The sequence below is a fragment of the Manis javanica genome, chromosome 7 (genome assembly GCF_040802235.1).
Source record: "Manis javanica isolate MJ-LG chromosome 7, MJ_LKY, whole genome shotgun sequence".
NCBI classification, from domain to species: Eukaryota; Metazoa; Chordata; class Mammalia; order Pholidota; family Manidae; genus Manis; species Manis javanica.
This window is the reverse complement of record NC_133162.1, coordinates 76,264,665-76,284,471: the sequence shown is the minus strand read 5'-3', so window position 1 is coordinate 76,284,471 and position 19,807 is coordinate 76,264,665. Positions and strand designations below refer to the sequence as shown.

The window sequence follows — 19,807 nt, the reverse complement described above, 5'->3', positions numbered from 1 at the left end:
CTCTCTAGCAAGGCAGAGTGCACAGAGTATGTGCATAGTGTATTCACTCCGCAGGGACTGCCTGTGGGACGTGGGAGAACAAGCTGACCGTGAGATGGCATGAAGTACTGGGCATATCAATTTCTAACAGGGAGCCTAGTTTTGTGGTGTAGCAAAACGGAGCTTTGGAAACACAGGTTGGATCATACAGAAAAGAAAACCTCCAAGACATGAGGGATACAAACTGAAATTGTGCCTGGCTTGTACGAGGGCATCCCGACCCACCTGAGATGAGGGTTAGGTGACTCCATAACCAATCTTCGGGTGGGGAGGACAGAGCAGAGGGAAAGCAGGTCTGCCTTAAAAAAATGCGCGAGGCTGCATTCCCCAGGGCCAGGCCCTTTCCGGGGACCATAGAAAGGCAGGGGCAGTCACGCTGGGTCCGTTTGTCCCTGCTCTGAGTCTGTTGGTCCCAGCGAAAGAGGGAATCACGTCGAGGAAGCCCGCGAAATCTCCCAGGAAGAGCAAGCAGAGGAACCAGAGCGCCGGCTGGCGGAGCGGTACTCCTGCAGGACAGTCGAGACACGTGGTACCCGGGGCTTCCGGAAGGGACAGCCCGCGGAGGATTAAGGGTGACCAGACTGAGAACGCCACCTACACGTTCATCCCTCACCAGGCAGCCACGCCAGGCCACGCCGCCCCCGACGCGCGGGCGCGCCCACAGCCCTGCATCCTCAGCCAATCACGAGCTTCTTCGTTAATACCCCTGAAAGTCTCCTTCCGCCGGTCTGTTTCTCCTTCCCTCTTGTTTCCCACCGGAATGTGGAGCGTAAGGCGCACTTCCGTTTCCGTCGCTGCCCATGCGGGCCTGAGCAGCTGGAGCAGTTGTGAGTTTGGTAACGGCCACTGGCCAGGTGGGCGGTGGCGGCGGGACTGTGGGAGCACCGCAGGTTGGGCGCATGATCAGGTCCTCCCAGAAAGTCTTTGCTTCCGAGGAGCACCTCATGCGCTGGACAGACCTATTTCATACCTGCTGGAGAAGTGCACCGGGGTACCTGGGTAGGGGAGCTAGAACGGAAGAGGCTTTTGATTGGCTGAGGATATAGGGGAGTGGGCGCGAACGCGCCCTCGCGGGGCGGCTTGGCCTGGCGTGGACTGCCTGGTGAGGGATGAAAGCTGCCGATGGCGTTCTTAGTCTGCTCACCCTGAAGCATCCTTCAGAATGCTTGCGAGAGCCGGGTCAGGGCAGGAGCTTGGCTGGATAATCCTAGCAGTGACTCAGACGCGACCTAGATGTGTGACTCCAATTCTTGCTTTTCCCACGCCCTCCGAAAAGGAGAAGGGCATCAGTATAAGTTTGGAACCAAAATACAGCAGAAAAAAAAAAATATTCTGAAGCCACACGGATGGTTAGTTGCAAAAGGTTTCTAGAACTCAGCTCTCCTAATTCCCTACTAGTAATCTTGACAATAATGCTGATGTATGTGGACTTCTGTTTTCGCTGATGTGTGTCTGTGGGAAACCTCAGACTGTCGGTGCAGCCTTCTGATACGGCCCATACTACTGGGACAAAAGACATTGAATCAGTTGAAATAAAATTTCAACCTCTCAGTTTCACTAGGTTCATTTTAAGTTCTCTGTAGCTGCAGGTGGGTCGTGACTACTGTATTGAACAGTATAGAATTATTTCCATTGCAGAAACAGACAATGGTGATATGAATGAACACTTAAAAAGAATAAAAAATGACGTAAGCAGAGGTAACTATAGCATAACACAGAGAAGCAGAATGGGGATAATATTAAGCAGGTTCTACACCTGTTGGATGAACAAGTACCTATTTCTTCAAAAAAAAGAGAATGAAATGTACTATTTTTCCTTGGGTGTTGCCTGGATATGCTCCCTCATTCCCTCCCATTCTGTATAGGTTAGAAGTACTTGGGGTTTGGTAGAGAGCCACCATGGAAACTAAAGACCAGAAGAAACACAGAAAGAAAAACAGTGGGCCCAAAGCTGAGAAGAAAAAGAAACGACATCTGCAAGCTCTCCAGCTCGGAGATGAGGAAGATGCCCGGAAGAGAAACCCCAAAGCTTTTGCCGTCCAGTCTGCTGTGCGGATGGCGCGATCCTTTCACAGGTATGTTTAGCGGGAGCCCAATTGTTCTTCCGTTTATTCTTTTCAAGCAGTAGAAGCCTCTTCAGATGATGTTTGGATTTAGGAGTCTGTTCCAGCTCTGAAGGACATGGAGCTGCATGCCACATTTCTTTTACTAAAATGTGGGAAGTCTTTCCTGTGGAATCCTCCTTGTCTCGAGTATCTGCACACTGATTGGCCTTTTTTTGCCCAAGAGAAAAGTTAAGAATGTTTCTTTGTAGAATTTGTTTGTTTGTAAACCTTCAAGAGTTTCTCTGGTAATAGGTGTGCTTGTGTTTGTTTCTGGATATGTTTCACCAAATTGTAATGTGTAGTATTAAATAGCTTTATTTAATGAGTCCTAATTATATGACAGGCAGTATATTCAAATATTATTGAATTAAATTCTCCCAATAGGAGAGCCAAATTTAACTACAAAGTCTGTTATTGTGCATTCTGATACACTGCTTCCATGTTTGCTTTTTGTTTTCATTTTAAACTGTTACAGTTCACTAATAAAGCAATCAGATTTAAAGTGTGTATAGTTTTCTGCATTCTGTACTGTTGAAGTCAATCTGTTATATATTTACCCAGTATTTGGATTGGGGCCAGAAGTTAACAAGTATCATATCCATATATTATATGTTCTGCTGTCTTTAAAATCTTCATTTATAAGGATAATGCCTTTTATATTTTGAAAGTGTATTTACTTTTTCTTTTTCCTACACATAGGACTCAGGATTTGAAGACAAAAAAGCATCACATTCCAGTGGTTGATCGAACTCCACAAGAGCCCCCGCCAATAGTGGTGGTGGTGATGGGGCCTCCAAAAGTTGGAAAGAGCACTTTGATCCAGTGCCTCATTCGGAACTTCACTAGGCAAAAGCTGACAGAGATTAGAGGCCCTGTAACAATTGTGTCAGGTAAGATAATCTACGCCAGACTGATGTGGCAGGTGTTGTCATCTGAGGGTCATGCAAATCTTTATTGAACATTTTCTTGGCTGGTAAATTGTCACGTCATATTACCTCTCTTGTACCTCTAAATTGGCTGTAGCTTCAGAAAATCATAGATTCCAGAGATAATAATGAATACAGCTGTGAACCTTATTCTGACTACTGTATGGGTTTGCCAGGTATGCTCTTCTGAAAAGCTTGGTAGGCCTGGGCAGCCTGGTCTGGTCATGGGGAGCAACTCCATGTAAGATAGTGCTTTTGCCTGTGTGAAGCCACCTTCTGGTAGAGGTGAGGGAGTTTCTCCCCTTTTCCTGTGAGAACTTGTCTGCTATGTGATGGTGACCTTTCTAAGTCCAAGGGAAGATGAATAAAATTCCCAAAATGGTAATGGTAGAATATGAAATCTCTTATTATGGTGATAATATAGTTAGATTGAGGCTTTCCTTTATCTTTAAAGCATTGCTAATATCTTGACTGATTTCTTTTAACTTACTTCGAAATAATGACTGGCCCATGAATGTCCCATCGCATTAGGTTTGAGGACTTTTTTAGCTATAGTCGGAACACAAGAAACTTGGATGGAGGGAGAAGCTTGCCTGCTGCTGAGCAGCAATATCATGGTCGTCAGAAGCTGGCTTGTCTGCCTACTCCAGTCAGAATTTTACTTGTGTGAGCACTTTATTCACATGGGTAGACTTTACTTTAAAATTAGAGAACATAGCAAGAAAACTAAGACGGAATTTCTTTAATCACATTTTTCCTATAAAATTGAACTTCTGGCATACTCCTATAAGTGTGTTTGGTGCTTTACCAGATGCAATTAAAAGTGATTAATTAACTGCATGGATTTTTTTTCAATGTTTTTAAAAGTGAAATTTTTATATTTTTACTTACAGGTAAAAAGCGCAGACTCACCATTATTGAATGTGGGTGTGACATTAACATGATGATTGATCTGGCTAAAGTAGCAGATCTGGTAGGTCAACGGGGGCAGCTTAGATTTCTTATGGGAACTTACAGCAGTGTGATAAGTTATTTATCCCATGTTGAAGGGAAGAAAGGTTTATGATTATTATTATTTTTTTGGTATCAGTAATCTACAATTACATGAAGAACATTATGTTTACTAGGCTCCCCTCTTCAGGAAGTCCCCCCCACATACCCCTTCACAGTCACTGTCCATCCGCGTAGTAAGATGCTGTAAAATCACTACTTGTCTTTTCTGTGTTGCACAGCTCTCACCTTGCCCCACACGCACTGCACATGCTAATCATAATTCCCCCTTTCTTTCCCCCACCCATATCCCTCCCTTCCCTCCAATCCTCCCCAGTCCCTTTCCCTTTGGTAACTATTAGTCCATTCTTGAGTTCTGTGATTCTGCTGCTGTTTTGGTCCTTCAGTTTTCCTTTGTTCTCATACTCCACATACGAGTGAAATCATTTGGTACTTGTCTTTCTCTGCCTGGCTTATTTCACTGAGCATAATACACTCTAGCTCCATCCATGTTGTTGCAAATGGTAGGATCTGTTTTCTTCTTATGGCTGAATAATATTCCATTGTTTATATGTATCACATCTTCTTTATCCATTCATCTACTGATGGACACTTAGGTTGCTTCCATTTCTTGGCTATTGTAAACAGTGCTGTGATAAACATAGGGGTGCATATGTCTTTGTCAAACTGGGCTCCTGCATTCTTAGGGTAAATTCCTAGAAGTGGAATTTCTGGGTCAAATGGTATTTCTATTTTGAGTTTTTTGAGGAACCTCCATATTACTTTCCACAATGCTTGAAGTAGTTTACATTCCCACCAGCAGTGTCGGAGGGTTCCCCTTTCTCCACAACCTTGCCAACATTTGTTGTTTGTCTTTAGGATGGTGGTGATCCTTACTGGTGTGAGGTGATGTCTCATTGTGGTTTTAATTTGCATTTCTCTGATGACTAGCGATGTAGAGCATCTTTTCATGTGTCTGTTGGCCATCTGAATTTCATCTTTGGAGAACTGTCTGTTCAGCTCCTCTGCCCATTTTTTAATTGGATTATTTGCTCTTTGTCTGTTGAGGTGTGTGAGCTCTTTATCAGATCTGTCATTTATGAATATGTTCTCCCATACTGTAGGATACCTTTTTGTTCTATTGATGGTGTCCTTTGCTATACAGAAGCTTTTTAGCTTGATATAATCCCACTTGTTCATTTTTGCCTTTGTTTCCCTTGCCCGGGGAGATATGTGCATGAAGAAGTCACTCATGTTTATGTCCATGAGATTTTTGCCTATGTTTTTTTCTAAGAGTTTTATGGTTTCATGAGTTACATTCAGGTCTTTGGTCCATTTTGAATTTACTTTTGTGTATGGGATTAGACAGTGATCCAGTTTCATTCTCTTACATGTAGCTGTCCAGTTTTGCCAGCACCATCTGTTGAAGAGACTGTCATTTTCCCATTGCATATCCATGGCTCCTTTATCGTATATTAATTGACCATGTATGTTTGGATTAATGTCGGGAGTCTCTATTCTGTTCCACTGGTCTGTGGCTCTGTTCTTGTGCCAGTACCAAATTGTCTTGATTACTGTGACTTTGTAGTAGAGCTTGAAGTTGGGGGGAGCGAGATCTCCCCCACTTTATTCTTCCTTCTCAGGATTGCTTTGGCTATTTGGGGTCTTTGAGGGTTCCATATGAATTTCTGAACTATTTGTTCCAGTTCATTGAAGAATGCTGTTGGTAATTTGATAGGGACTGCATCGAATCTGTATATTGCTTTGGGCAGGATGGCCATTTTGACGATATTAATTCTTCCTAGCCAAGAGCATGGGATGAGTTTCCATTTGTTAGTGACCTCTTTAATTTGTCTCAAGAGTGTCTTGTAGTTTTCAGGGTATAGGTCTTTCACTTCCTTGGTTAGGTTTATTCATAGGTATTTTATTCTTTTTGATGCTATTATGAATGGAATTGTTTTCCTGATTTCTCTTCCTATTAGTTCATTGTTAGTGTATAGGAAAGCTACAGATTTCTGTGTGTTGATTTTGTATCCTGCAACTTTGCTGAATTCCGATATTAGTTCTAGTAGTTTTGCAGTGGAGTCTTTAGGGATTTTTATGTACAGTATCATGTCATCTGCAAATAGTGACAGTTTGACTTCTTCTTTACCAATCTGGATTCCTTGTATTCCTTTGTTTTGTCTGACAGCCGTGGCTAGGACCTCCAGTACCACGTTGAATAACAGTGGGGAGAGTGCGCATCCCTGTCTTGTTCCCGATCTCAGAGGAAGAGCTTTCAGCCTCTCGCTGCTCAGTATGATGTTAGCTGTGGGTTTATCATATATGGCCTTTATTATGTTGAGGTACTTGCCCTCTATGCCCATTTTGTTGAGAGTTTTTATCATGAATGGATGTTGAATTATGTCGAATGCTTTTTCAGCATCTATGTAGATGATAATGTGGTTCTTGTCCTTCTTTTTGTTATTGTGGTGGATGATGTTGATGGATTTTCGAATGTTGTACCATCTTTGCATCCCTGGGATGAATCCCACTTGGTCATGGTGTATGATCCTCTTGATGTATTTTTGAATTCGGTTTGCTAATATTATGTTGAGTATTTTTGCATCTACGTTCATCAGGGATATTGGTCTGTAGTTTTCTTTTTTGGTGGGGTCTTTGCCTGTTTTTGGTATTAGGGTGATGTTGGCATCATAGAATGAGTTTGGGAGTATTCCCTCCTCTTCTCATTTTTGGAAAACTTTAAGGAGAATGGGTGTTATGTCTTCTCTGTATGTCTGATAAAATTCCGAGGTAAATCCATCTGGCCTGGGGGTTTTGTTCTTGGGTAGTTTTTTGATTCCCAATTCAATTTCGTTGCTGGTAATTGGTCTGTTTAGATTTTCTGTTTCTTTCTGGGTCAGGCTTGGAAGGTTGTATTTTGCTAGGAAGTTGTCCATTTCTTCTAGGTTTTCCAGCTTGTTAGCATATAGGTTTTCATAGTTGTCTCTAATAATTCTTTGTATTTCTGTGGGGTCCATTGTGATTTTTCCTTTATCGTTTCTGATTCTGTTGATGTGTGTTGACTCTCCTTTTCTCTTAATAAGTCTGGCTAGAGGCTTATCTATTTTGTTTATTTTCTCAAAGAACCAGCTCTTGGTTTCATTGATTTTTTCTGTTGCTCTATTCTTCTCAATTTTATTTATTTATTCTCTGATCTTTATTATGTTTCTCCGTCTGCTGACCTTAGGCCTCATTTGTTCTTCTTTTTCCAATTTTAATAATTGTGACATTAGACTATTCATTTGGGATTGTTCTTCCTTTAAATATGCCTGGATTGCTATATACTTTCCTCTTAAGACTGTTTTGCTGCGTCCCACAAAAGTTTGGACTTTGTGTTGTTGTTGTCATTTGTTTCCATATATTGCTGTATCTCCATTTTAATTTGGTCATTGATCCATTGATTATTTAGGAGCATGTTGTTAAACCTCCATGTGTTTGTGAGACTTTTTGCTTTCTTTGTACAATTTATTTCTAGTTTTATAGCTTTGTGGTCTGTAAAGTTGGTTGGTAGGATTTCAGTCTTTTGGAATTTACTGAGGTTCTTTTTGTGGCCTAGTATGTGGTCTATTCTGGAGAATGTTCCATGTGCACTTGAGAAGAAAGTGTATCCTGTTGCTTTTGGGTGTAGAGTTCTATAGATATCTGTTAGGTCCATCTGTTCTAGTGTGTTGTTAAGTGCCTCTGTGTCCTTACTTATTTTCTGTCTGGTGGATCTGTCCTTTGGAGTGAATGGTGTGTTGAAGTCTCCTAAAATGAATGCATTTCACTCTATTTCATCCTTTACTTCTGTTACTATTTGTTTCGCATATGCTGGTGCTCCTGTGTTGGGTGCATATATATTTAGAATGGTTATATACTCTTGTTGGACTGAGCGCTTTATCATTATGTAATGTCCTTTTTTATCTCTTGTTACTTTCTTTATTTTGAAGTCTATTTTGTCTGATACTAGTATTGCAACACCTGCTTTTTTCTCTCTGTTGTTTGCATGAAATATCTTTCTCCATCCCTTGACTTTTAATCTGTGCATGTCTTTGGGTTTGAGGTTAGTCTCTTTTAAGCAGCATATAGATGGGTCTTGCGTTTTTATCCATTCTATTACTCTGTGTCTTTTGATTGGTGCATTCAGTCCATTTACATTTAGAGTGATTATTGAAAGATATGTACTTATTGCCATTCCAGGCTTTAGATTTGTGGTTACCAAAGGTTCAAGGTTAGCTTGTTTACTACCTTACTGTCTGGCCTCACTCGTTTATTGAGCTGTTATAAACACAGTCTGATGATTATTTCTTTCCCTTCTTTTTCCTCCTCCATTCTTCATATGTTGGGTGTTTTGTTCTGCCCTCTTTTTAGGAGTGCTTCCATCTAGAGCGGTCCCTCTAAGATACCTTGTAGAGGTGGTTTGTGGGAGGCAAATTCCCTCAACTTTTGCTTGTCTGGGAATTGTTTAATCCCTCCTTCATATTTAAATGATAATCGTGCTGGATACAGTATCCTTGGTTCAAGGCCCTTCTGTTTCATTGCATTAAATATATCATGCCATTCTTTTCTGGCCTGTAAAGTTTCTGTTGAGAAGTCTGATGATAGCCTGGTGGGTTTTCCTTTGTAGGTGACCTTTTTTCTCTCTCTGGCTCCCTTTAATACTCTGTCCTTGTCCTTGATCTTTGCCATTTTAATTATTATGTGTCTTGGTGTTAACCTCTTTGGATCCTGTCTCTTGGGAGTTCTGTGTGCCTCCGTAGTCTGAGCAACTATTTCCTCCCCCAGTTTGGGGAAATTCTCAGCAATTATTTCTTCAAATACACTTTCTATCCCTTTTTCTCTCTCTTCTTCCTCTGGTACCCCTATAATGTGGATATTGTTCCTTTTGGATTGGTCACACAGTTCTCTTAATATTGTTTCGTTCCTGGAGATCCTTTTATCTCTCTCTGCATCAGCTTCTATGCGTACCTGTTCTCTGGTTTCTATTCCATCAATGGCCTCTTGCATCTTATCCATTCTGCTTATAAATCCTTCCAGAGTTTGTTTCACTTCTGTAATCTCCCTCCAGACTTCATCCCTTAGCTCTTGCATATTTCTGTGCAGCTCTGTCAGCATGCTTATGATTTTTATTTTGAATTCTTTTTCAGGGAGACTGGTTAGGTCTGCCTCTGCAGATCCTTTCTCAGGTGTTGTTTGAAGTATCTTGGACTGGACCAAATTTTTTTGCCTTTTCATAGTGATAGCAGTGGCTGTAGGCAGGTTGCGGGTGTGTCAGCTGGGAGAAGAAAGTCCTTTCCTGCTTGCTGGATGCCTTGCCCTTCTCCGCTGCCTGTGATGGTTACTCGCACTTCTGGAGCAGCAGCCACTGGGTTCGTCCCCTGAGCTGCTGTGGGCGGGTTGTCAGAGCAGTACGGAGCCCTACGGGGAGTGGCAGGCACGCCAGGTGTGCTGCTCCATGCTAGCGGTGCCCTTCCAGGCAGCTCTGTGCCAGCAGTGGCCTTTGGGTCTGGCCCGGGCTGCTATGCCTTGGGCTGGGATTCGGTCGGCTGCTGGGTGCGTGCCTGCTCCCTCTGGCTCCGCTGCAGGTGTGCACAGGACTCTACCGGGCTTCTCTGGCTCCCCTGCTGCCGGTGTGAACGAGCCGCGCCCAGGCTGTTTGGTCGCACCGCTGCGGGCTCACACGAGCCTCTCCTGGTCTCGTCTGGTGCCATTGGCGCACAGATCTGCTCTCGGTCTGTTCTGGTGCCTCTGCCCCCGGCACGCACTGCTACTCTCCCTCTACTGGGCCGGTGTATCGGGGTCCACGCCAGTTGGAGGAATGACTGGCAGGCTGCTCAGTGCCATGAGGGGCTTCAGAGCTGTACTGCCTCCCCAGGGTTTAGGGTGCCTAAGTTTTCCCGAGATTCTCAGCTGTTGGGTATGTGTGCCATGAAAACTTCGTCCAGCTATGGGGTCCCTGTCTCTTTAAGACTTGCAGAAAGCACTGGCTTTTCTTTTGTCTCAGGGACACTGGTTGCAGGGACCTGCCCACAGGTTTTGCTTTTCCATTTCTCTAATATCCAGCACCCCGTGCACCTTGTTTCTGTGTTCCGGGTGCGGATTTCTAGAGCTGTTTGTTTAGGAGTCCTGGGCTTTCACTCCCTCCCCGTTCCGACTCCTTTCTTCTCACCGTGTTTTGGGGTGGGGGAGCGTTCGGGTCCCGCCTGGCCGCAGCTTATATCTTACCCCCTTCATGTGATGCTGAGTTCTCACAGATGTAGATGTATCCTGGCTGTTGTACTGTGTCCACTGGTGTCTCTTTTAGGAATAGTTGTATTTATTGTATTCATAAATATATATGTTTTGGGGAGGTGATTTCCTCTGAACTGCTCATGCCGCCATCTTCCCCAGGTTTATGATTATTAAAGGAATAGTGAGTATCAGGGATACCCCAGGTATGTTTGAGTTGATGATGATGATTGTTATAATAAAAATGGAATATGGCAATGAAAGAAAGGTATTCTAAAATCTAAAAGTAAACCACAGGACAGAGAATACCATTAATCAACATATCTAGTAAAAGTTTGTTAAGATATACTTACAGAAATACATAGAAATATATAATCATAAGTGCCATTTCTTGTATCCTTACTAGGCATTGTGCTAACAGCTTTCTACAAATTTAGTTCATCTAATCCCCCAGTATACCTTAGAAGTAAGTAGGTATTATCTCCAGTTCATATATGATGAAACTGAGGCTCCTAGAAGTGAAGTAACTTGTTTGAGGAGGGGAACTCTGCTCTTGATGGTGCCAGAACGTCTCTTCTTAGTGATTATGATAAAATAAGTCCATGGATTGTCCTTGAGAAGTTTTCAGAGTTTATAATAGAAAATCTAGATACTACTTAGTATATGGAAATGGTACAGGCTTGATTGCATTTAAAGAAACAGTGATGTTCATTAATTGCCTTTTTTTTTTGGTATCATTAATCTGCAGTTACATGAAGAACATTAGGTTTACTAGACTCCCCCATCACCAAGTTCCCTCCACATACTCCCTTGCAGTCACTGTCCATCAGCGTAGTAAGATGCTGTGAAATCACTACTTGTCTTCTCTGTGTTGCACAGCCCTCCCTGGGCCTCCCCCAACATTATACATGCTAATCACAATGCCCCCTTTCTTTTTTCCCCCTCCTTATCTCTCCCTTCCCATCCATCCTCCCCAGTCCCTTTCCCTTTGGTAAATGTTAGTCTATCCTTGGGTTCTGTGAGTCTGCTGCTGTTTTGTTCCTTCAGTTTTTTCTTTGTTCTTACATGCCACAGATGAGTGAAATCATTTGATACTTGTCTTTCTCCACCTGGCTTATTTCACTGAGCATAATACACTCTAGCTCCATCCATGTTGTTGCAAATGGTAGGATCTGTTTTCTTCTTATGGCTGAATAATATTCCATTGTTTATATGTATCACATCTTCTTTATCCATTCATCTACTGATGGACACTTAGGTTGCTTCCATTTCTTGGCTATTGTAAACAGTGCTGTGATAAACATAGGGGTGCATATGTCTTTGTCAAACTGGGCTCCTGCATTCTTAGGGTAAATTCCTAGAAGTGGAATTTCTGGGTCAAATGGTATTTCTATTTTGAGTTTTTTGAGGAACCTCCATATTACTTTCCACAATGCTTGAAGTAGTTTACATTCCCACCAGCAGTGTCGGAGGGTTCCCCTTTCTCCACAACCTTGCCAACATTTGTTGTTTGTCTTTAGGATGGTGGTGATCCTTACTGGTGTGAGGTGATGTCTCATTGTGGTTTTAATTTGCATTTCTCTGATGACTAGCGATGTAGAGCATCTTTTCATGTGTCTGTTGGCCATCTGAATTTCATCTTTGGAGAACTGTCTGTTCAGCTCCTCTGCCCATTTTTTAATTGGATTATTTGCTTTTTGTTTGTTGAGGTGCGTGAGCTCTTTATATATTTTGGATGTCAACCCTTTATCGGATCTGTTATTTATGAATATATTTTCCCATACTGTAGGAGGCCTTTTTGTTCTATTGGTGGTGTCTGTTGTTTTACAGAAGCTTTTCAGCTTGATATAGTCCCACTTGTTAATTTTTGGTTTTATTTCCCTTGCTCAGGGATATATGTTCATGAAGAAGTTGCTCATGTTATGTCCATGAGATTTTTGCCTATGTTTTTTTCTAAAAGTTTTATGGTTTCATGAGTTACATTCAGGCCTTTGATCCATTTCAAATTTTCTTTTGTGTATGGGGTTAGACAATGATCCAGTTTCATTCTCTTACATGTGGCTGTGCAGTTTTGCCAACAGCAGCTGTTGAAGAGGCTGTCATTTCCCCATTGTATGTGCATGGCTCCTTTATTGTATATTAATTGACCATATATGTTTGGGTTAATATCTGGAGTCTCTAGTCTATTCCACTGGTCTGTGGCTCTGTACTTGTGTCAGTACCAAAATTGTCTTGATTACTGTGGCTTTGTAGTAGAACTTAAAGTTGGGAAGTGAGATCCCCCCTGCTTTATTCTTCCTTCTCAGGATTGCTTTGGCTATTCGGGGTCTTTTGTGGTTCCATATGAATTTTAGCACTGTTTGTCATTAATTGCCTTTTAAGGTAGCAAAAATAGAGCCAAAAAGAAAAAAATTAAGACATGTTGATTAGGAAGAGTTGGGTCACAGGTACCTTGTTTTTTCTTTGAACACTTTCTGGAGAGCTGTTTGGTGACAGAGCTACAGATATTTTATCCTTTGGCCAAGGAAGTCTCCTAAATTATAAAATAAAAGCTAATTTAATATAGATGTTACAGCTGTGCCATTTTAATATCAGAAAACTAAATATCATTCAAATTTTGACTACCAATGTAAAAATAAGTGTTACTGTCAACACAAAAAGTATAAGAAACTTATTAAATCTTGTGTATTTTAAATGATTAAAATAGTTCAGTATGTGAATTACTAGTTTCTCTTATATGTAAAAGATACCGAAATTTGGTAAAATATTAAGAAAGATGCCTTTTGTATACATCTCTTTAAGATTTAAGAGGAACACACACATTTGATAAAATACTGCTGTTCCAGGGAACACACAATGCTTGTTTTCTCTTTCTTTGTTCTGACCCATATTCTCTCAGTTCCCTCACAGCAGTATCCTTCCAGGTTAGCATATCCTTTCAAGCATGCTGTGTATTATACACATTGTCCCGTGCTTTGCTTTTTTTTACTAGATATGTTTTGGAGGTATAAGTACTATAGCTTGACCTCATTCTTTTTAATTCTTCTGTTGTATGTACCAGAATTTAATTAGCTCATGTTGACTGCTTTTCTCTCGGTTGTCATAAAGCCTCCTAAGTCACAGCAGAAGCATACATAACATGGATTTGTGTGTCCATGTGCATGTGTGTATCTTGAAGGTGTGATACAGGTTTCCGTTATCTTTAGTTGACTGAGATAGTCAGTCATGGGACTGTTTGCCACCTGTTCCTCTGACCCTCCAACTAATGCTTGCCTCTTGTCACTCCATGGTGTCAAAGGGTATAGGTGTAGGTATAGGTATTCCACAGCCAGTCAGCACCCTTATCTTCGACCTGTTTCAGTGTTGGAGAATTCTGTGTGCTGACTTGGCCTGTCTTCCACAGTGGCAGGTGTACTTTCTCACAAAGCTAGAGGCCTGCCCTCTTGTACTTTGTGATTTAGGATTATGACTGCTTCCTAACTTAATCGAAGATAAGTTTTTCTGTTTCTTATTTTGTTACTATTTTTAACTTGCTACCAAGAGATGAGAACAAAGATATCTTAAATAACTTAAAACTAGAAGTCTGAAATTATTTTACATGTTTGAGAAGTCATAAATTTAAAAAAATTGGTCTTACCTGCTTGTATTTTCTCATAAATTACCATTTATAACTACTATTTTTTGACTCAGTTCTCAATGAGTAGGCTTTTTTTTTTTTTTTAGTTTTTCAGCAGTTGCATGTTACAAATTAACATATAAGATAGAACTTTCCTACTATATTATTCTCCACAAAAAACTTCTTTTGTCCCTATAAGGATACTGAAACAAAAATGTCTTTATCTGTACATTTTTTTATATTCTTTATTTATTATCACTTCTTCCCATTTTTTGGATGTCAGAGATCTGTTAATTGGTTTCCTTGTAAGAGACTTGTTATTTGACTTAAAAAATACCTTACAGAAAACTTCATGTCTTGAAGTGAGAATTTCTCGGGTGAGGGCCAAATTAGACCAGCCTTTCCTGAGTTGTATCCCATACATCCAGATTCTTGAAATGAATGTTTATATTGTGGTAGATATTGCCTCACAGTTGCCTTTTAGAACAAGTCAAAGGGTGGTGTTTTCTCTATCTTGGTGATGCCTAAGTAATTGTTTGGTTTAGTCTAGAGCAGGAGTTGGCAGACTTTTTCCGTAAAGGGCCAGATAGTAAAGGTTCTGTAAAGGCCCAGTAGGTTTTGTGGGTCCTACTTTCATGTTGGAATTACTTAACTTTGCTGTTGTAGCCCGCAAAGCAGATGTAGACAGTACATAAATGAATTAACGTGGCTGTGTTCCAATAAAACATTAGTTAAAAACATGGGCCACAATTTGATTATGGTCTACTTTGGGTTGCTTCCATGAGAAATCGTGTCTTCTGTTTCTAGGTTTTGATGCTTATAGATGCCAGCTTTGGATTTGAAATGGAAACATTTGAATTTCTAAACATCTGTCAAGTACATGGCTTTCCTAAAATTATGGGTGTTCTCACTCACCTAGATTCCTTCAAATATAATAAGCAACTGAAGAAGACAAAGAAGCGATTAAAACACAGGTTCTGGACGGAAGTCTACCCGGTAGGAAGAGAATTAATTACTAAGTACTAGCACTGCAATCCTTTAAACATAGGATGAGTAGCACAGATTAATAAACATTTCTACAGGATTCCCCTCCTGAACTTCCTTTATGTATGCTCATAGTTCCTGGAATATCTCCTCAACATAGTCCTTATTCCGGACCCCTTGGTATGTGTGTCTCATTTGTCTCTGTATCCCCCAGGACCAGGCAGTGTCTGGCTCAGAGTATTTTATATTTGTGATTTAGTAGAGTTTATACAAAATTTGTCCTGATTCAAGGACCAGTGCTGTAGTGCTACTTACCACTATTCCTCTCTCCCCTTCACACCACTGTGCCCCATTGGCCACAGAACTTTTTCTGGGTCCAGGAGCCTTACCACCCTCTATTCCAGTGCTCCAGACAGATTTCACTGCTTGACTGGAGGGAAACTGAATGCCCCAATTAAGCCCTAACAAAATGAGTCCTGAAAGAAGCCAGCAGTGTTCTGGGAGCATAGCACAGTGATGGTTGAGGACTGCTTCTTGGTTAGAGGCCTTTATTTTGGTACAATATTGACAAGAATTTAATTGAAATTTAATTTTATCATTATTATTTTTTTTAATGTTTAGGGTGCCAAGCTGTTCTTCCTTTCTGGAATGGTACATGGAGAATATCAAAACCAAGAAATTCACAATCTGGGCCGTTTTATTACAGTTATGAAGTTTAGGCCTCTTACATGGCAAACCTCTCACCCTTATATCCTGGCAGACAGGTAAAAAAGGAATATAAATTTTTTCTTCCTGGCCCATGTATTGCAAAGCTAAAAAGGTTAGAAAGAGAACAGTAATAGAGATTATTTTCTGCTTATTTTTGAGTAGTGGGTATGGCTAACATTGTTCAAAGATGCTGTGGCTTCAGGAATAAAGTATGAAATGTTTAGAAAAATGTGAAATCTTTGTAGCATTTAAGGCTACATGATGTGGCCCCATCCTGCTTTTTTGACCTTAATTTTTAGTCATACTCTAGGTAGACCATGGTGTTCCAGTCACTCACATGTGCCCCAGGCTTTCCTTCCTTGTTTTTTTTTCATACTGTTTTCCCAACCTGGAATACTCTTTCTCTACCCGCCAGAATCCAAGACACACTTGCAAAAACAGATGAAAGCTTAACCCTCTTCCATAAAGGGTTTACTTGGAGTGTTCTTTACTCTTCCCTGACCTCGGATACAAGTTTTCCCATTTCTGGTGTTTTACTTACAGAATATATATGACATAAAACCTAAGAGGGGTCTCGTGTATGATAGTTTTCCTCTGGTAGATGGTGAACTGTGCTTATTTCTGTATTTTCTAAACAGTGTGTTTAGGAACTAGTGAATTTGATGAATCACTGACATGTGAAGGGAAGTAGAACTTTGACATTCATTTCTGCCATATGATTGGGTTTTGCTTTACTAGGATGGAAGATCTCACAAACCCTGAAGATATCCGAACAAATATCAAGTGTGACCGAAAGGTGTCTCTTTATGGTTATTTGAGAGGAGCACACTTGAAAAATAAAAGCCAAGTTCACATGCCAGGTATCCTTTTGTTGTCATATACTGTATTTGTAAAACTCTTCGAATGACTTCATTTCTCAGGAAAACTGAACAAAATGGCCAAACAAGACAGAGCTACCTTACTAGAGGTTTGAAGAGTAACCCAGCTTTGGCCAGCAAAGGTGTTGGTTAGTTGGCCAAAGCTCCTCTGCTCTGACGGTGTCAGTCAGCTAGAGAAACAGAGCCAGTGTCAAACAGTGCTCTTGTGGCTGGGCACTTGTGACTGTGGGCCCTTTCTGCAGACAATCGATGCGCTTGTCAGCTGAAGCCACCTTCCTGTGTCTGTCTTGCAGGTGTAGGAGATTTTGCTGTGAGTGACATCATTTTCCTCCCAGACCCCTGTGCACTTCCTGAGCAACAGAAGAAGCGCTGTTTAAATGAGAAGGAGAAGTTGGTTTATGCACCTCTCTCTGGAGTTGGTGGTGTGCTGTATGACAAAGATGCTGTCTATGTTGACCTTGGTGGCAGCCATGGCTTCCAAGAACCGGTGAGCAGGAAGTCCCAGGAATGTAATGTAGTCAGCTTTTTATTTGTATTTGTATTTGTGATAAAGGCCACAATGCATATTGTAAATATACAGAGTACTTAATTGCATCAAGTATTCCATGCAATTAATGTCATGGGAATCCTGTCTCCCAGTAAGCATTTTAAGAAGTTTGGTGCCTGTACCTCCCATTTCTATATAAAATCATTGTTTCTAGTGCTCTTTGGTTGTTCTCTTTTTTTTTTCTGATTGTTTCTAAACATATACAAATTTATTTAGATTATATATATTTAGGTTATATATATATATGTATATATGGCACTTGTATATATGTGTGTGTGTGAGAGAGAGAGAAAGAGAAGTAATATTTGTTTTAGGGGCTCCAACTGTAAATGCTTTTGCAGCTTGTGGGGGGCCTGAGAATATGTGAGTCCCTTTTTTCCTGTTGCTATTTACAGTGCTTCTTCAGTCTTTACTTAGAGTTGTGTAGTATTTTGCATTACATGGATAAACCTCATTTACTGAACCAACCCTTGGAGGGCCATGGGCTCACCCCCAATTTCCCCTGGCTTGAACAGTGCTGCAGTTAACTCCTTCATGCATGCAGCTTTCCTCACTGGGGGAATCTTTCTATGCAGTAAATTCCCCGAAGTGAAAAATTTTTCAATCAAAGGCAGCACCCCCTCTTTTATTGGACTCCAGATTTTTATTTCGCTATTCTGCAGTGGGATTTTACTAGGTTAAGATAAATGCTTTCTGTAGCATTGGCACCTAAAGTTTTTCTTGCTAAGTATGTAAGTTATCAGATTGTATAGTCTTTGAACTTTAGAAAAGTTCATTGAAGAGTGAGATGAATTACAGGCTTTGTGGTAAGAATTTTCTTTTCTTTTTTTGTGGTAGAAAGGTTCTCAGGAACTATGTTTAGGGTAATTTTGGGATACTGATTGAAACCAGTGTCTCCAGAATCCCTGTGTGTTCCTCATTTTCTCTTTCTTGGTGGCCTTGACAGGATGAGGTGAGGCCCACCCATGAACTGGTCCAGAGTCTCATTTCCACCCATTCCACTATTGATGCCAAGATGGCTTCAAGTAGGGTGACACTTTTTTCTGATTCTAAACCACTGGGCTCAGAGGACATAGACAATCCAGGGTAAGTTTGCTATTTTTCTATTTATAAAAATATATATATTACAGAAGATTGTATCACCGTAACTGTGCCATCATAGCACATTTTGGGTAGGATTCATTCCAAGATGTTTTGTTTTGCTTTGCTTTGCTTTGTATATGCATATGAGGGCTCTTCAGTTATGTGATGTTACATGTAAATATTTCCTTGAAAAATTTTACAGGATTCAGTCTTTAACAGACCCAGGATATTCCTCAATTTCCACAAAACCTTTCCCGTAGGTTGCTTTTTGTTTCTTTGGAGACCTGAGGACACTAGGCTTTCTTTTAATGGCCAAAACACTAAAACGGGCAGAGTCAGGGCTTGTTCGGGCAGATGTCCAGAGGCCACATATCCCTAGTTTTACTTAGATTGTGTTGCAGTATTTTCCTGTGGTGTGATTTCCAGTAATGTCTGGCTTATGTGAGTTATTTTCTGTCTGGGTTGGGAATTAGTATACCTTATATATAGTGGGGACTTTGGTATTATAGTGATTTATGACTCCCAATAATCAGTCTGGAATGATTGAGCTTATCTAGTTTATAATTTATTGTAAATATACAAAAACAAAGGAAAATTATTTTGGAAAAAATTGTTGCCCTCTTAACTCACAGGTAGTAAAGTGTGGTAGTTAAGTGAAATGGGTGCCCTAGTTTGGGGAAATCAGTCTTGCTAGGCCTCAGTTTCCTAATACCTCATAGGAGTTGTGATGATTAAATACAATAGTGTACATAAACGGTTTAGTCTGATGCCTGGCTAAATGAGGTAAATAGTCACTAAAAGATCCCCTATTAAGATCAGTGTTCTTAGCTGGCTGGTTTTGAGTATTCCTCTAGTCTTCCTTGTCTACATGGAAACTCTTTTTAATATAGTTACAGTCACAATACATGTAAAACTTCTGTGTCTATATTGTAAACACTTCCGTTTTCTCTATAGCCTTTTTATGTAGCCATCATATTGTTGTTATTTATGTATTCTAACATCCATTTTGTCTATATTGTAACACTTCCTTTTTCTATATTGTAAACACTTCCTTTTTCTCTATAGCCTTTTTATATAGTCATATTCTTGTTTTTTATGTATTCTAACATCCATTCTTAATACAGTTTTAGTATTTTCCTAATTTCTTTTTTTCACAATTTTATATATGCTGCTACATTAAGTACCTTCATAATGAACTCTTATTTCACCCATGATTTTAGCATCTTGATGATTCTTTATCAAATTGCATTGGTGATTTCAAAATGACATCTGCTATTTGTCATCTGCTATTCCTCCTGCATTTGTTAGTTGGTGTTCTTTAACAAAGAGTTTTTTTACTTCTACCCCTTTATTTTAGTGTCACTGTTGACTAATGGACTTTTTGAAAAAAATTCCATTTGTTATCCCACTACAGTCATTATTCTTTGTGATGTCCATGCTGACCCTTCAGTGTGCCTCCTGTCTCCTGTGGTACATCCCTGTTAGTCTTTGAGCATTTCCTGGCTTCTCACACAGCATATGTTCCAGGCTTACTCTTACTTCCCTGCCTTGGACCTGGAGTCAGCCATTTCTCTAAAGGTCGTCTGTTTCAAGCTGGAAATGATAAGTCTTCTAAAACCAATATTAAACACTCACTTCCCTTTTAATCAGTTTTCTCTTAAAGTAATACTTTTTAAAAATTG

At 40.5% G+C, this 19,807-nt stretch overlaps 1 protein-coding gene and 1 long non-coding RNA gene across 6 annotated transcripts in view; one reads left to right on the top strand and one right to left on the bottom strand.

The window, feature by feature from the left end:
• LOC140850438 (uncharacterized) overlaps nucleotides 1–605 on the bottom strand; it is a 32,243-nt gene extending 31,638 nt beyond the window's left edge. The window contains exon 1 of the long non-coding RNA XR_012133279.1: nucleotides 265–605. This is a non-coding gene — a long non-coding RNA (uncharacterized lncRNA). The remainder of the gene's footprint in view (nucleotides 1–264) is intronic.
• A 150-nt stretch (nucleotides 606–755) lies between these two features.
• Nucleotides 756–19,807, top strand: part of BMS1 (BMS1 ribosome biogenesis factor) — a 50,790-nt gene continuing 31,738 nt past the window's right edge. Inside the window, exons 1-9 of one of the 5 annotated variants that reach the window (XM_037020009.2) lie at nucleotides 756–866; nucleotides 1,905–2,114; nucleotides 2,844–3,034; nucleotides 3,964–4,043; nucleotides 14,733–14,921; nucleotides 15,531–15,673; nucleotides 16,356–16,477; nucleotides 16,789–16,982; nucleotides 17,989–18,128. In XM_037020009.2, the coding sequence (XP_036875904.2) occupies nucleotides 1,939–2,114; nucleotides 2,844–3,034; nucleotides 3,964–4,043; nucleotides 14,733–14,921; nucleotides 15,531–15,673; nucleotides 16,356–16,477; nucleotides 16,789–16,982; nucleotides 17,989–18,128 (1,235 nt within the window). In that variant the 5' untranslated portion in view covers nucleotides 756–866; nucleotides 1,905–1,938. Of the gene's footprint in view, nucleotides 867–1,200; nucleotides 1,389–1,904; nucleotides 2,115–2,843; nucleotides 3,035–3,963; nucleotides 4,044–14,732; nucleotides 14,922–15,530; nucleotides 15,674–16,355; nucleotides 16,478–16,788; nucleotides 16,983–17,988; nucleotides 18,129–19,807 lie in introns of those variants that run through there. The other 4 variants (XM_037020010.2, XM_073241175.1, XM_073241177.1 and 1 more) reach the window with 4 other exon arrangements.